At 39.7% G+C, this 18429-nt stretch overlaps 1 protein-coding gene across 2 annotated transcripts in view; it reads left to right on the top strand.

The window, feature by feature from the left end:
• Positions 1–18429, top strand: part of LOC112456875 (protein slit) — a 311515-nt gene that overhangs the window by 278626 nt on the left and 14460 nt on the right. Inside the window, exons 2-14 of one of the 2 annotated variants that reach the window (XM_025019658.1) lie at positions 2166–2237; positions 2555–2698; positions 9351–9422; positions 9854–9925; positions 10029–10242; positions 10617–10780; positions 11316–11387; positions 11495–11566; positions 11658–11729; positions 12033–12176; positions 12348–12505; positions 15837–15987; positions 18162–18308. In XM_025019658.1, coding sequence (XP_024875426.1) covers positions 2166–2237; positions 2555–2698; positions 9351–9422; positions 9854–9925; positions 10029–10242; positions 10617–10780; positions 11316–11387; positions 11495–11566; positions 11658–11729; positions 12033–12176; positions 12348–12505; positions 15837–15987; positions 18162–18308 — 1554 coding nt within the window. Of the gene's footprint in view, positions 1–2165; positions 2238–2554; positions 2699–9350; positions 9423–9853; positions 9926–10028; positions 10243–10616; positions 10781–11315; positions 11388–11494; positions 11567–11657; positions 11730–12032; positions 12177–12347; positions 12512–15836; positions 15988–18161; positions 18309–18429 lie in introns of both variants that reach the window. The other variant, XM_025019657.1, reaches the window with a different exon arrangement.

Genomic DNA, 18429 nt, shown 5'->3' with positions numbered 1-18429 from the left:
GCGAAATTTTGTCTCGTTGTAACGACGAATTGCAAACTGTCGCTTCGGGCAACCGATCCGCGAGCCTTTGCACCGTTCAAACACTCCTCCATTCAGTTCGCTGGGCAAAGGTTCCCCATACAAGACGATTACCCGAACGATTACCGTTATTACTTTCCGAGAAGACGCCGCGCTATTTTAATTGAGCGTAACACCACATAAGATGACGGGGTCCTCGCGAAAGGCCACATTAACGTTCCTAGAAGCGCAAATCCGTCGTGCAAACGGCACACGCCAAGTTTCTGTCTCATTCTACGAGTTGGCGGGTAGTTCGCGAACCGCGATATTTCGTTATGGAGGATGTCGTCGACGACTTTGAATGATTGCAGTAATAACGAGGAAAAGGCAGCGCGGTTTAAACTTGCGTTCGCATTCGATCACTAGATAATGAAACGAAGATAATAAAATGATCTTGCGTTATTTGCGTTATTACAAGAAATATCTTACAAAGGTTTTAACAAAAAAGACAATATAAGAGATTCTTTTATAAATCAAAATCAAAGATTTTATAATGCATGGCACGTTATAGATAAGAAAAGCAATTTTAACCATCTATACTCTTTATATGATATAAAAGCGGAAGCTAAATTATTACAATGCTATTCTAGCGATGACATTGTTTGTTCGTCATAATGGCGTTCATCGCTCTCGTTCCACAAAAGAACCATGGGAAGTAGTGACAACGATAACAGGAAAAGTGACATCGTTCGTTAGGTAGCTCCTAAAGCTCTCGTTAGACGCTGGGTAGCCGTCACCGTTTTATCCCGTCGAGAATTAATCGAATCGGCGATAAAGTGGATTATGCGTCGAGGTTCGATGGGCCTCGATTCCATAATGCGATTGGCCATACTCCTCCTGCGGGAGGTATTTTCAGCTTCCTTCAAGTATAATGATTCGTAATTAGATATTACCTGCAACGTATTAAGGAGGGCGCTTAATATCTTAATAGAGTTAGCGGGAAGTATTCATAGTCATTACCGTGGGGTAGTATAATTAACTAGCTTGCAACTGACTCAGCAGGAGAGATTTTTTTCTAATTTTATCACACTTATTTCTCTTAAAATATATCTGCGAGAATTTTTCAAATTATAATTGCTACCGTACCATTTGACAAATATTTATTTACGAATATATTTATTCGCGACATTCTATGTAAGTAATAAAAATTAAATTAATTCTGCAATAGAAAAATGTTTATTAAAACAAATAAAATAGAATAATGTCATGAAATCCAAACAAGACAGAAAAATCGTGTAATCTGAGAATGGAATAACACAATTCTGTAACATTGCGTTTGTCTATTTAAAAGAGATCTACTGGTGAAAAGCAACTCGAAAAAAAATCACATTTTATCGAGTATTCATACAAGCATTAAATCCCACATACAAGACGTGGAGATTCCGGAAATATAAGTCCGTCATTTTGTCGTCGGTGGAGAATTACACGTCAGTAGACGAAAACGAGGGAATAATTTACGCCGGTCGTCGGGCCAGAAAGGAGAAATCCGCGCTGAGAGGAGAAAGCGCTCTCGTAGGCTGACTTTGTTACTCGCTCTTATCCCGAGCTTTTTGTCAGGTAAAAAGTTTCCACGGGAAAAGGAACCAATTTAATAAGGCCTTAATAACTTCCCCGAGGGAGGCAGACGCTTGGCGTACGGCTGTGTTTGACGGCTACTTCACGGTCTTCTCCTTTTTCGACATGAAGAGTAAATTCACGCTTTCTCGCAACGGAGTGGTATAACCCTTTATTGGCAGAACGGCGATACCGCGTGCTCGTCACTCTCACTCCTCATCGCGTAGTACGATTGTTCAGCTTTCATTCCGCGTTAAGAGTGGATCGAGTGGATACAGAACTGAGTTTGCTGAGAATGCTGAGTCGATTAGAGCTGTATGTTAATGAATCTTGTGGCGTGAAAATTACATTATATCGGGAATAAAACTTTTAAATTTCTTTTGCTTATCTGCACGATAAACGGATATAATTACACATGAAGCAGCGTGTATATTCCATTTGTCGGATTATTAATTACTTAATTTAGCGATGAATGTGTGTAATAGAGTTACAAAATTATTTTTTACTTGTTAAGGATCGAAATACTAACATCGACTTTGTTCTTCTTGTTGCAGAGATCTTCAAGGAAATAATGTATCGGTGATATTCAAGACAGATTTTGAAGACATGGCAACACTTCACGTTTTGTAAGTGTATTCTTAATTCTCATAGTTCTCTTATAGTAGTAATCGTTAAATAGATAACGAATACATATTATTGATCAGGTTGCATTAATGTTTATAGTTCGTCTTATGGCTGCATTTAAATCAAGAAAAATTATGTCTGAAATATAATTAAGAGTTTCGAGATTATGTTAATTAATGTAATAGTCACCTATAAACGTACAAATTTTAATGCATATATTATTTTTATATTGATATATAAAATTGTACGTGTTGATTACCATAATATTTTCTTTCTTATTGGTTCTACATAACTATTTTGGAATACTTTGAATTTGCAGGTTGCTTTCAAACAATCAAATACATACCATCGAAAGAGGGGCTTTCCAAGATTTGGTGGCAGTGGAAAAGCTACGGCTAAACAACAATCAAATACGTCACTTGCCCGATCTTCTCTTCAGTAATATGATGAACTTAAAACGCCTGTGAGTACGATTGAACGTATTATCATGCGAATTGTTATTACGGCATTACAGATCGATCAAGACTGCGCAATTCTGAATAGATTTGTCGACAATCGGACTTCATTTACGCAATACATAATTACGGATAAATATCTTCCGACATTCATGATCGGTTAACGTTACGCATTAGCGTCTTGCTAACAGGTTTGACGGGGCATTATTACAGCAATATTGCGAATTTGAAATATTTCATCGCCGCCGCAAGATATCGACGAGCGTAAGAACAGAATTCATTAAGAGCCGCGAGCGTATTATGCCACGGAATTTATGCGATCTGTCAGCGGTATACGGTACATAACGCGTGCGGGTATAAATGGCGCAGCGGCATTGCGAGATTCGAGCGATGTTGCAACGATGTCTACAACATCATGAAAGTTTGCAATATCGTAGCAACATCCGCGCTGGTATTTCGCGCGCGAGGGGATCGCAGGTTTCTCGGTAAGCGAAATCTCGGGAGAATAATTACACGTGAGATCAGTCCGAATGTCAGATTCCAGACACGCATAACACGCACGTGTATTGCGAATTGCGACCTCAACATTCGTCTCTGCCTCTTTCTCTCTCTCTCTCTCTCTCTCTCTCTCTCTCTTCCTCAGCGTCGTGAGAGGGGGGACGACAGGGGGGGGGGGGGGGGGAGTTTATATTGTATAAACTTTTCAGACGACGGCCTACATATCTACCGTATGTACGTATGTACTATAAGAGGGGCAAGGGGAAGCCGAGGGTTTGTGTAACCTGCCACGCGAGACTCCTCGATCGAATGTACGCGCCGCTGCATACGCGACTTTTCACCCCGGGCTTTAGCTTCTTAAAGGCGATCGTTCCATATGCAACGCCGACGCTTGCATTTGCCTCAGCACGCGACTCACCAAAGTATTTCCTATCTTACGTGACCGACTGCTTGAGTACGAACACGCTTATCGCTTGCCGACTGTCTTATTAGCGAGACCTGATTCAGTAACGGTAGAGGCGAAATGAAAAGGGGAATGTACGATTTTAGACATTTGCCAGGTGCAAAGATCGATGAAGTCATTACTTAGAAATGATAACATCGGTGGTGCTGCGCGTTATACATGAATCTTTAATAAAGCGTGGCAAGTCAAAACCAGTCGCGTGCATCAATATTCTCGAATACTAAAGCACTAAAGGTAAATTCTGCATTATTGGATTCTCTAATGAACACCAAGAAATAATTGCCAATCAACCGCTGAAAGAAGTTACTGCCATTTGTGATTCGATCACTGACCGGTTTTACTTGCCACAATTTATTAAAGATATTTCCGAGTACAGAATACTCGTGGCCACGGCTGCACGATCTCAGAAAGCGATAGTATCGAAAGAACACGTAGCCGTCGCGAGCTGTGTTCCGTATACACAAATTATGCTCATCCATAAGCTATCCGTCGAGAGCGAACCGACCTCTTCTCAGCGACATGACTGGTTTTCTCCGTATCCGACATACGGTTCGCCTCTCGCTAACGAGAAGAGCCACCTTGATGTCATAAGAAATTCCGATCCCGTGATTACGCTCGTCCCGGCTCGTCCGTCCGTTCGCTCGTTGCTTTTCCTTCGAACGCGCGCCGTAACATTCTTCTCGATCCGGAATCTCAATCAAACGCGGCACGACGCGCTACCACGGTTGCAGAGAAAAACAAAATAGAGACAGGCCGGCCTGACGAGCGGCGATATCGTGCCTTTATCGCGATCGAGTGGGCACGAACCGTTTCCGTTCGGAGGTTCCTGGTGTTCCCGGCAGCTGCCAGCCGCGCGGTCAAAAAGTGCGCGAGCCTCCTCCTCGCCTCGTGGATGACATGGTGGCGGGATCCAGAGAGAAAGAGAGAAAGAGAGAGGAAGGGAGGGAGAGAGAGAGCGGAGGTAGAAAAAGAGAGACAAGAGAAGCGGCAAAGAGCAAAAAAGGAAAGGGGAGAAAAAAGGAGAAAGCAGAGAAGGAGGAGGAGATCGTCCATCTATCATCCTGCAAAGTGGGCAAGATGGACGGGACTCGAAACTTCCCGTCTCGAGGCTCCGCTTCGCTCGGGCACAACCTACAGTTTCTGACGATAAGGCTGGATCAGCCACCTTACAAAGGGACGTATTATGTTGCGACCTTACGGTGAGATTCTCACGGGCTGGTTTGGATGCGCGATAATCCTTCATCCAACGCGGATAAACCAACGTTAAAATCGCGAAGTGGAAGATGCTAATTCACGCGCTATGCCGGCCGCTATTCCGAAACTCTCGGAAACTCGCAATTCCAGCGGCAGCTTATTCTACAGTTCTCTTCGAAGATGTTTCTCTTCAATTTATATATATTAAATCAGACCTCGCTCTTAGTACAAAACTCGCTATCTTCTCTTTTTGCAAGTATGCCAGATGTCGGATTTTGTTCTTTGTTCAAACGATCTAACTGAAGAACAAACTGATATTATATCTCTAAATTATTTTAGTACGTTTCTTTTCTGTACATATACAACTTCCTAGTAATATACAATTAAATCCCCGAACAAGCATGATTCAGAAAGTTACCGCCAATATACAGGCTCGTGGGCCTGATAATTGAGCGATAAGTGGACGAGCGATTAATCAGGCTCTCCTTAACGCACAGCCAAAAGCTACGTGGACTTAATTATGTGCTCGTCTCGTAAATTCGACGCGGGAACGTCGAGCCAGGGCCAGGGGGGTGTGGGCAAGTCGCGGTGAACGTAACGTATGATTAACTCATCGCGCAAACGCAGAAAGGTACGGTATTCCATGCGGTAAGAGGATGAAACCTACGTGGTAATAAATGGTTTGACACAATGGAAAGGGGCGCGGACACTCCGTTGATTAGTATCACTCCGCCGTGCGGCCGTATTGCGGCGCTTGTAACGCGATACATAGGAGACAGCAAGCTGATATTTTACGACGCTCGCAGCATTTGTCCCCTGTACGCTTAAGCTGATAATAACCAGGACAAACGTCCGCCGAGAACCGAACCCGCGCGCGCGGTCGCGCGAATGATTTAGAGCGATAAAATTCGAGAACCACGGTGGAGGCCACGGTGATTTTCGGACGTCGACAAATTATAGGCCCTTCATACAAGGAGCTGCGCGCACAATCTCTGTTTATCGCTCAAGAGAGCGGCTGTAATGCCTGTAATAATTATCGTGCAGTTGTTATCGTGTATCCCGACGATCGTAATACACTGTATTATACACGGCCCTTGCAATAAATCCCTCTCATCCCCGACGTTATGGCCTTACGTCACATGCGACCCGGATGTAAAATCGCGTTAATAATATTGTGTAACATTTTCGTACATTCATCGAATGTGGCTATAACTACCGCTCTTGACACGCTGTTTCACATCTTTATTTTTTAGTCCAGAAAATTAATTTTTAGCAAATTTTACAGACGCTACAAGTCGTTACACGAGAGAATGTCTACTCGAGAGCACGCCAAGTTTTCAGACAGCCACAGTTTTCCAACTCATGTCGCAAATATGCTAAGCGGAAAATGCCAGGAATCCCAGCGTAGGGCGTCGTTGTGGAAGCTATTAAAACCAGTTTACCGCATACGCAGGAACGTTGTTACGAATGTTCCTGCGTAACATCCTGGAGTTGCGTCCGAAGAATGCGCGGTCGTCCACTGAGAGATTGCGATCCTCGATGTCGCGACGTCGACCTCTCTCCCCGAAGTTTCGCAATCCCTTGCGGCAGCGCGATCGTGTCATCGGCTGCGAGACGAAAAAGATCGCAAGGCGCGGGAGTTTCTGATAAACAAAGGTGGACGATACGTGCGAAACGTCCGATCTCGTTTCGTCCCGTTCTTATCGCGGTAACACAGTTTGCGGCGCCGGCAACATTCGGAATTGGATGGACCGTTCGCGAGAGGCGAGGACCGGCGAGTCCTTTTGTTAGTTTCGCGCTGGCCCGGCCACGTCGAAATTCGGTAATTGCTTTCTGAATTGGCTCGAGTGAGTTGAGAGGTTTCCCAGGTCCCCCCCGACTTACATACCTCGAAAATCACATAAAGCAAGAGCTCGATATGCTCGTTTTCCCTGTTGATTATTATCGCAGCTTATTACCGTCGTCTATTCTTTGAGCTTGCCTAGCTTGTCGACTCTGACGACGGTCATGCATCGTGAATCTATTTAGAGTGTCTCATCTTTGTAAATTTCAAACGTGCGGTGTTAAACGTTTTGTTTACTTCATAATTTTACATAGTTTTGTCTGTTATCCGACTGATTCTGTATTGTATTATTTTCGTGAACGCGAATTAATTTACGACTTAATTATATGTATTTTTGTACGCGTGTTTCTATTTATCTTACATTTATCTGATTATACACACTAGCGATTCGTTGATTTTCGTAATCAATCGGTTGAGATAATGAGCGATGTTTCGAAACAGACTTTAGCATGTTCCTTTTATAGAATGATGTGTGGGCACTTGGAAATTCGGAGATTGCTTTTTGCGATTGGATCGGGCGCAGTGAGAATTTAATATCCCAAATTTCTGTATGTGAGGGTACTCAATTCCAGCTTATGCATTCTCATATTTCTCGCATGCATCTCTTGTTGCACATCCTACCAATTTATTAAATTATAGGATAGAATACATCTATAATTCATTAGCAGATATGCACGTCTCTCTTGAAATAATTTTGAAGAATACTTTTGCCGACAAGTAACAAATAGGAATAGTCAAGTACAAAGTTTCCGATGATCAATAAATGGATAGTTATAAAACTGTTTTTAATTCGTTGCATAGTTTCGCGAAAGTACTCTAGAGAGATAAACTTTTATTGCGCGACGTGTGACAAACGTTTATTCGATCGCACGATCAAACTTCTACGGGGACAATAATATTTCGCGCCGACCAACTCGAACGCGAATGAACGCGAGTTCCCTTTGTGCGTTCGGTGCAAACGTGGCCGCGCGTCGAAATTCGGTAATTACTTTCTGAATTGGCTCGAGCGAACTGGGAGTTCAATCTCCCAGTCTCGCACTCTCACCTTACGTCCCTCGTCGTCTTTCTCTCTTTCTCCCCCGCTCTCTCCGTCTCATTCCCCGTTTCGCGTTTTTTGTTGTTCTTCTTTTGCCCACCACAACCCTCCTCGCGTTCCCTCGCGAACATAATTACAGATTGCGAGTTCCAAGCCAATGGATAGTCAATGGCGAGCCGTACTCCGAGACCCCAACCTATCATCACAAGCCTCTGGTTAACTCAGACCTCGAGAAGAGGTTTCGAGGTTCCACGATATCCGCACACTTTTCGAGGGGCTCCAACCGCACCATTTGTCTAACCCTCGATCGTTCGAAGATGTCTTTCCATATCAATGGGAGACGATTCAATTATTTGCTAACCCTTATTCTTTTTTTTGCGTTCTTTTATTGGCGTGTTTAATTATATAGTGAATACTTCCGCACGCGCGAACAGGATGGATAGAATAAATGTTACCTATTATCATTTTGATATATGTATATGATAAAATGTCACTTATAATATAATTTTTAAATACAATATGATTAGGTGTACATAAATAAATGTTAAATTTTTAATATCTATTTTGCGGGGAAAAAGAAGGACAACCAATATCACGTACACATCCATACAGTAAATATCTTTTTAGAAATAACTTGATGCGAGTCGATTTTGAAGTAGCTCGAAGTCTCGGAGCATGCTCCGAGCAAGCTCCGAGCTTTAAGACTCCGACTATGGAATATGTTAAGATAATTCGTAAGCAGCCGGCTGTCGCGTGAGACCGTGGAAATGGTCACTCGTTACGTGGGTAACGATCCCGACCGCGATGAGAAGTACTTGCGAAGTCTATAGCCACTCACGTGATGGTCTGGTGCACGTGTAACCGGTCACACGCACGAGCGGCAACTTTCTGGACTGAAGGATAATCGCGCACGCCGAGGAGGCACTTGCCGCGGCATTCGACGCTCTTGAATAATTGATCGAAAATGTAGGACGAACTCGCGACTACAGCCACCACAATAAAGTGGAACGAGCGGGTGTTGCACCGATGATGGTGAACGTGGTCGTCCGCCTTCAAGAACATAAATGCTGAGAGGTCAATGAACAGTCGCGAGTTAACGCGATTCTGCCGAACATGATGGGCTCTGATAGTTTTCGAATACACGCCTGCAATAATTACATGTGTGGAAAATTGGGACAAAACACTGATTTCGAATACGAATGGAAAACTTAACTTGATTTGTTACAAATTAATTCACAAACAGAAATCGAATATATCTCATAAATATCACATTGTTAATTAATGATATATTTTCTTATAAAAAAATATTTTTTAATTATAAAATATGTGTTATTCAATATAAGTTAATCTTTAATCTTTCTTTTAAAATATAAATTTGGAAATTGAAGAGAAAAAGCAGAAAAAAAGTTTTTTATACTTTTTTAATAATATTTAAAAAAATGGCATGTAGCAGAATTATATTTTTAATAGATTTTTTTATGTTTGATTATTCTTCTTCAATTATATTAGATATAATATGATTTTATAATACTATGAGTTATATTAATTTTAAGATAATAGTTACGAGAGTATTAAAAACAAATAGTTTAAACCACAATTTTGAAAAAATTGTATTCTGTTTCACAGAGATCTTAGCCACAATCAAATCGCCACCATAGGACCGAAGACTCTCAGAGGAGTGTCCGCTCTCAGACATTTGTAAGTATCTTATCGGATGTGCTTGCCACAAAGACAGATTGTTCCGTAATAATCTCTCTCGAGGCCATTTAGTCATAGTCTAGTAGCCCATTGTAAGCTATGCTCAAGATGTTTTACATATGACAACTCTACTCGCATTACAGATAAAGCTGTGATAAAATTTCAGATAAAACTTACGATTGAGTTTGTCTTTTAAATCTACTGTAACATATAATTGTTCTTTGCTGTAAATCTTTTTCTACATCATCTATCAGTTTAAGTAGTAAAATGTCATATGGTCAGACAACTCTAATATTCAAAACATATAGCTTAGAAATTTTTTTGAAATATATGATTTGTATCTCTTGCATAATTATCTCATATAAATACATAAGACGCTTATGAAAATTAAATTTATTTGGAAATTATAAAATTTTACTTTCTCTTCGTAGATTACTTGACAACAATGTGCTGACCTGCGTGGATGAGGCTTCGATACGAGAACTGAAAGACTTGGAAATATTGTAAGTACACGAATTCGTTAAAATTATTTAGATTATGTGTTTCACATGAAAATTATTTCATGTTCGAGCGAATCTAACATGTCAAATCAATTATTTATTTTAGAATGCTGAACAATAACAAACTTGTAACGCTCGGTAAGGAGATGCTGAACGGCTTGTCGCATTTGCGAACTTTGAAGCTTGCGGATAACGCTTTAGCTTGCGATTGCCATTTAGCATGGTTATCGCGTCATTTGCGGACTTATCCTCGCCTGGGGCAACATACACGATGTGCATCTCCGGCTCATCTCAAGGATCGCAGTCTTGCCGATGTGCAGGTGAGTCTGACTAAAGAGTTATGTTACCATCTATTGAATTCTGGTTTGCAAAACCCGCAAATGTTCATTTCTCGTCAGAATTTATATAAGCAATTTATACATTGCATTATATTTTACATTAATACATAAATATGTTACATATATTAGAAATATGTTCTTATTAAATTATATGTGCATATATACTTGTACGTGTGTTAGCTCTCTCTCTCCTCTCTGTTGGATCTTTTAATTTACTAAGTATTTGAATCCTAAACCGAACATTGTATGAGAAAAGAAATTTTTAAAGAACATTTCTGTGATTGTTAAGTATATCAACATCGTCTTTTATTAACCCAGTTCGTGTCTAATACGACTTCTAAACTTATTATTTGCAGGAGCACGAGTTCAAGTGTTCAGGCCTGGTCGAGAGAACGGGATCGGAATGCAGCGCTGAGCCCCAATGCCCGCATCCTTGTAAATGCGCTGATGGGATCGTCGATTGCAGAGAGAACTCCTTGACGAAAGTGCCAACCCACCTTCCCGAGGACACCAGTGAATTGTAAGTAAAACTCGCGCCATGTTCGCGCATTGTACCTGTTCTTCATTCTGACAATGAGATTTATTTCTCACTCGCGAGTATTATCGATAACGCGGATTGACTGAACTTGTACGTTGCTTTCTCAAGTACGCTTTATTTCGTCCCTTATTTGGTATTTGTAGTTGCACGGGATATAGCAAATTAATGGCAAATTAAATATTTCTTTTATTTAAATGTTTATTTAATATTTTATTAAATATTTTATTTATAAAATCACGATTTAATAATTAATAATTTTTCCAAGATAATTTTGTGTGAAATCGATAGTCACGAATAATTTTATAAAGTCCAAGATTAATAATATGTGTACGACACGCGAAACAGAACAATATATTTTCGTATATATGCGTGGAAAGCGGAAAAGAGTAGTGAAACACGAAATAGTACGAACGAGCAGAAAGCGATCGATAGCCTCAGAACTTTGTGAAGCTACTAGCACAAATGTGCTGATTCGCTAACTTATCTGTGTAATTTGTTTTTCCATAATTGCCTGCAGGCGGCTGGAACAGAATGGCATTACAGAAATTCCACCCAAGGCTTTCTCGCCATACAGAAAATTGCGAAGAATGTGAGTAATATTCGTTGACCCGTTCTAATACATACACACAGATCGCTATTGCGCACGTCGACCGCAACGTTTAATATTTTTATATGTTTCCGGTTTTTCGCCCGTAGTGACCTGAGCAACAACCAGATAAAAAAGGTAGCGGCGGATGCTTTCCACGGATTGAAATCCCTCGAATCGCTGTATGCATCATTTTTCCTTCACTGACACATTTTAAATAACATTCTATTCCATTTGACGGCAACGATAAATAAAAATACGCTTTTTTTGCAGAGTTCTATACGGCAACAAAATTACTGAGCTGCCAGCTGGTCTTTTCCAAGGCCTGACAAATCTCCAGTTATTGTGAGTAGATAAGAAAAGAAAGCCATAAATTTAATGAATAAAATTCAAAACGAATAAAACGAATAATTGCATGGAAGTCAGTCTTATTAAAGTTAATAAATTGAAATAGATTAGGCTCTGGGTTAGGTATAGTTTTCTATTGCATGATGCGAGGTCGACTTCAAAAAGGCGAGAATTAATAATTCATATTAGAACCACTGAAGAAAATGTTTTTATTCATGGCTTCACGTATTGTTCTCGCTTTCCCGTGAAGCATTGCAACGAGGCAACTGTTGGAAATTATGGCGAAACTTATTGTTTCAGGTTACTGAATGCCAATGAGATATCATGCATACGAACAGACCTGTTCAAAGACTTAACCAGTCTCACCTTGCTATCTTTGTACGACAACAATATACGTTCGTTAGCAAATGGGACTTTTGCCAACCTGCGGAGCATTAAAACGCTGTTCGTATTATTAGTATATTGTCGTATTATTACAAAAATTCTTACAAACATTTCCTAATTTCGGCGAGTGTATAAAAAAGTCTTTTCTTGTTGAAATAATTAACGAAGAACATATTTTTTGTGCTGCATTGAAATGTATCTCCAGCCAGTAATTTGATTCTTTTTTCGCAGACATTTGGCGAGGAATCCGTTCATCTGCGATTGCAATCTACGCTGGCTGAGCGCGTATCTTCACGCGCATCCTATAGAGACATCCGGCGCTAAATGCGAAACGCCAAAAAGAGCGCAGAAACGGAAGATCGATTCGATGCGGGACGACAAGTTCAAATGTAAGGGTAAGCACAATTCGACTTTTCCGGTATATCTCTTCTTAACACTTCGGCAGGGTAATATACAGGTCGGTAGTTTATGTGGAGGAAGATATATTGCACGATGAATGTAAATAGGACCCTATTATCCACTAACTTGCATTTATATTTCACGACATCTTCGTATTATCATATTATGCATTTACATTCACATTCATATCTGTGTGGAATTAATCATTTTCCCTTGTATCAATACAATTTGGATAAATAACGTTTTATTCATCTGTCTCATCTCGGCTATTAAAGCGTTCAAAATCGATAGTAGCGCTTATTACCTTATATACGAAAGGTAAGAGAAAGCGAATAAGCAGAATGGAAATCGGATTGTATTACCATTTATAAATTAATATTCGTTCTTTCGCTAAGAAAGGATATATCGAAAGCCGATGCCCAAGCCATTGAAATTGATCGATCGTGTCACTTTATTATCAATCACACGTGATGGCACACGACGTGCCACATCCGATCCGATCCACGGCTTCCATTTTCATTCATGTGAAATCACCCACCATCGTTCCCGTTGCTTCTTGCATCACATATCCAGACACGTACATCTTCTCCTTTCTCTCTGTCTCGATTCTTCTTCGTTCTTGTCGACACGTCCGGAACAAGTGACCAGACGATCTATATAGATGCTCTCGCACGGTAGGATAAATGCTGGTCACTTTGCCGGGCGCATGTAATTGCCGATGGATGTATCTTGCTAACCGTAATACCGCCCGGTGTGCATTAATGTCAGCCGATGTTATTATGTACATTCGCAGAGACACGCTTCCAAGCTCATTCGCGCTCGCATAATGATAATCATTTACCGAAACGAAGCTGCATACAGACGAGTGACGTAGATAGAGATTGTACCCTAAAAGGATGTATTTTTTGAAATTTTATTTTTCTCTACCGATATATGAAATTTTCCTTTAAATATTATATTCACGAAAGAAAATCATAAGAATATATTTGAACACGTTACACCGTTAAGACATGATATATAAAAATATTGGCTAAAAAAAAGGAACTATAATTTATTTGTAATTTTAATAGAGATCGCTATTTTTATACTCTTTAAATTTTAGGAAATTAAAGTGTTTTAGTTTTACGTTATAGCAATATCAGAGCAAACTTGTATTTTCTATCATTAAAAGTTCCTCGACGAATATATCATGTTTTATGCGGACATATGATGCACTCGTAGCGTGCTTATTACATCACAGTCCGTAAATTTTGATATGCGACTTCCGGAATTACAAGAATTCTATGTCTCTGTTATTTTCATCGTGCGGTCGTTTGCATTTGCCTTGTCTTTTTGCGACTCCGTAATTCTAGAGAAATTTATTGCAAACGTACGAATGTCCCTCTGTAGAATGCATCTTTTACGACACATTTTTTTGCGGAGCGATCCGTGTTTGCCGTATCCGTTTGAGAATAATACCCAGAAGTATCTAACCTTCCTTTATGCAGCCTCAAGTTTCACCCGGATGCATTCTCCTTGTACGCCATACTATTCCGAAAAGCGTGTATACTACTGTACACAGGGATGAGACGAAAAAAACCCAGCAGAACCGCGTAACATCTTGCTTGTTAACATCTTGAATATCAAATAGTCTTACAAGCAGATTTTATATAATAAAGAAAAAGTTCTCAACTATCTCGCGGCTATGTTAATGCATGTTTTAAAAAATATATATATATATATATATATATATATATATATCTTGTTTGCATAATTAAACGTCATAAGCTATTGGCATTATAAAGTATATTTAAAGATCGATATTGTTAAAGATTGAAAATTTGTTTTAAATAATATGCATACAATATGCAATACGCTATAGTGACTTATTTAAGTTCTCTCTAAAAAAAAAAAAACAGGTTGTTATGCTGCATATTACAGGGAGTACGAATACAGTTAATCCACTGAAAAAAAGCAATATCCATTCCCTGCAACTTACCCCATACATGTTTACACAAAACTCAATTCAGAGTTGAGAAAAATAAACATTTCGATAGCGCATATGTGCACCTATTCCAGTATAAATGCGCATAACTATTACATGTAGTTTCGCAAACAGGAACTTGTGTCGCGAGCGTTAAACTCGTAGACAACTTTCGCAACTTGCGCCCCCGGTCACGGCAAAAATTTACACGATACCCTTGCTTCTGCATTACGAAGGATTTCGCGAGAATTAGGAGGAGAGTGCTTCTAGTTTTCGTAGAAGGAAACAAATGTTGCTCCTTAAGCGGCACTCCTATCCGAGTACGTAAAGAGTATTGGCGAAGCGGAAGGTGGAAGAGACAACGGAGAGTAATCGATCAGTTTTAACTTTGTGTACAGAACACGCAAATTTTATTTTTTATTTATCTTCTTCGTTTTATTATTCGCCTCGAGCAAAACTCTTGCCAATTTTATTATTCATATAAAATGTAAATATTGTACAAAGGTGTTGTAGTTCTATGGAATATCTGTTTTTTTTTTTTTTTACCTTTTATTCGTTGCATTCTTCTTCAACACAATAAATAATAAATATTTTTCTTTTAATTGACGTTATCAGCAACAGCTTTTAATCAGCAGTTTTATTTATTTGTGAAAACATATGATAAAAGGAAAAATAATCGCGCACGCAGTCACATCAGAAAAAAGAAAAAAATCAGCTCTTGACGACGCGATGTTTAATTTTCTCGCTGTCTTCCGCTTTGACCCCAACGATCAACGAATGAAAACCGTTATTGTATTTCGACCACCGCACCGTGGAGAAAACGCAGCCGCAATGGCGAGATGCTAGCCGGCATTATATATATGTTGGCAATGTGTATCGTCGATATAATTACGTATGCGTACATCACACTCGGCAATTTGTAATGTGGTGTATAATACGATGATAAATCATTTCTGCCGTAGCCGCACTCATACATAAACATATTTAGCCCTCAACACTAACGCGCACGACGTTAAACACTCGATTAACGTGCAAGTACATACGGCATCACGCGTACGACTGGTTTCGTTTAACGATGCTGTTAATTACGCTGTTCATTATCAAAATTTATCGTTAACGAATCGACATCATCATCATCATTACGTTTACGATATAATTATACATTTGACCGGCGTAATTTTCACGAAGAAATGCAGCATTTATTTGTGGCCGGGACGAGATGTCACAGCGACTGCTCTACGCACCGACGTGTATGCATTATCCCTGTCGTATGTCGGGGCGGAGTCGTGATCGAGTGCGGAAGTGTTGCTCAGGCGCGATTGTTAGAATTCGACTCTACCCAGAAACTTTGTCCGCAGGTGACGAGGAGCTGTTAACAAAAAGGGCCGGCGAGTGCATTCTGCCTGGCGCTTGCCCCGCGCCGTGCACATGCAACGGCGCGACGGTCGATTGCTCCAACAAGAGATTAACTGCGATACCGAAAGACTTGCCGCTTTACACGTCGACTTTGTAAGTATACTTCTCTTAAATGGCGTGTTAAACCACCACGCGTGAAATCCGCGCGAGAAAGAAAACGCGCGCTGTTAATTCCGACGCTAATCACCGATGCTATCAAAGTCTTGTCGGATAAAAGCTCCGTAAACTTTTTCATCGTTCATTGATGAGCAAATCGTCGACAACAGAAAAAAAGAACTTGACAGGACGTAGCTGCCGTTAAAAAGCTTCCTCTAACAATATTTTACTTGTCGTTATATCGCTGAGCGACGTACGTGGGGCGTGCAAAATGAGAAAACCAAAGGCAAACTCAATTTATGTCATACGGGATGTAGCAGCATCCGCAATATATTTCGTGCAGTTATGTTTGTCACGCTGAACGCACTTGCCACCGCGAACATTTTTAGTACTTCCCAAAATACTGTGTGACATTGCGTTGATGAAGAGATAGTAGAGGACGGATCTAAAATAAGGAAAATGTTTCCACCAAAATGTTTAAGCTTTCGATATTCAGATACTAAACAATATAGCGTTTACTTTGCTAGGCGTTGCTACTTGCTACTCTCGTAATTAAAAATATTACAAAAAGCTTTTAATAAATAATAGGTAATAATTATACGTTACAATATTTAATAGTAATAATTATTCTACACTATCAATAATAATGTCTGCAAGTTGTAAAATCATTTACTCGTCTAAATAATAAATATTCTAAATAATGACACTACATCTATATATGCAGTAGATACATACATTACATATATTAAATCACAATATTAGCGATATTAAGGAATGCGATTATGAAAGTTGATATCGATAAATACAGTAACTGGCATTAGCGCGAGTCATTATTTCCAACTAATAACAACAATTAGCACGATAAACATAGACGTATACTACATGAATTAATGATCGTCAGTAAATGAATTGCAGGCTGAAATTGGAAAACAATATAAATGTCAGAAAGATAATAAATTAAATAATTAAAGAAAAACCAATTAAATTGCCCGTATAATCAAAATAAATAACGACTGGAAGAAACTGCAATAAAGTTCATTGCATTACGAGCAAATTGTATGTCGTTTGGCAATTAGTTACGTTTCTGGTTTAAAACTGCTTTGCTAAAAAAATTAGTTTAATCTAACGTAACATCTCACTAAATACCAGCATTCTAGATTATTATTACCTTTTCACGAGAAAATGTTCGTTTCAAATTATCAAGTATCGGACAAGTCGATCGATCGATTGGGACAGTCCAGACGAGTGGTTAGGATGAATATCATTCGTCTGTAGAGAATTCTCGTCGCTCCGTTAGAATATTAATTCGATCGTTGAACCAGATAATCACCTGATTAAATCGTCGAGTGCGATGAGAAAAGAACAATGCAGATTGGACTATTATTCGCAGTAAATTACGCATTCGGGCCGTTCGATGGATCGGCGCTTTATGAAAAAAAAAATTAATTTCTCGATACCATTCAATAATCAATACATCAGTTCATACAAAGAGATCTATATGAACAAAAATTAATATTTTACTATTAGTATATGGGGTTTTTAGCTTTTGTCTTTGCTATATACCTTATTCGTATCTTGCATTCAAATTTTGTTTCAGCACATATTATAAATATTGACGTAAAATTTGCCTTTCTCCTTACAATCAAAAGTTTTTTAAGAACTTTAATATCGATTGTTCCAAAATAAAACAACGGACTTTATTAATAATTGCTACAGCAATTTGTTATTTCATTTTATTTCATGCGCGGAACATACATTTTTGTTCTTCGACATATCCCCAGTTAATAGTTTTATCCGAACGTTAGAGCGTATTAATTACGAACGAAGCAAAACAATCAACTGCAAGTTACACTATTGCTCGATATATATCATACGAACGTTCTGCAACGCACCAATTTCTGCACGAGAGTTATTCCAGCGCGCAATTCGTAAAATTTATTGAGCGGCGCATTGTTATAACGCGGTAGCGAATAAATTGCTCGGCGGGTAGTCGAAAACAAGTGATGGAGTAACGAACGGAAAGTACCAATTTCGCCCCTTTTTTTTACGTTGTCGAGTAACAAACTAACCATACATACATATCGCGTACGTGCACGCAAATTTCGACGACACGACAATCGTGACTTCGTTCTACGATCATGCATTCCTTTCCGCTTGTGTGTTCGCGCCAGGTTGTTGAGCAACAATGAACTGGACAAGATCAAAGCGGACGGCCTTTTCGAGAAGCTCCCGGAGCTGCAGCATCTGGACCTTAGGAAAAATAAAATCTCGCGCATCGAGGCGTCTGCCTTTCAAGGGGCTCACAATCTCACCGACCTGTAAGTCACAACGCGAGTTCCGAATTATACCGCTTTCGTAGGACAACCTACTTCTTCTTTGCGACATTGTCGTCGTCTTCGTCGTTGTCTTTCCGGAAAACTTCGCCTTTGCGGGCACAAT

This window comes from Temnothorax curvispinosus, unplaced genomic scaffold, assembly GCF_003070985.1.
Source record: "Temnothorax curvispinosus isolate PA1 unplaced genomic scaffold, ASM307098v1 QBEX01007285.1, whole genome shotgun sequence".
NCBI classification, from domain to species: domain Eukaryota; kingdom Metazoa; phylum Arthropoda; class Insecta; order Hymenoptera; family Formicidae; genus Temnothorax; species Temnothorax curvispinosus.
The sequence above is the reverse complement of the archived record's forward strand: the minus strand, read 5'-3'. Positions and strand labels throughout refer to the sequence as shown.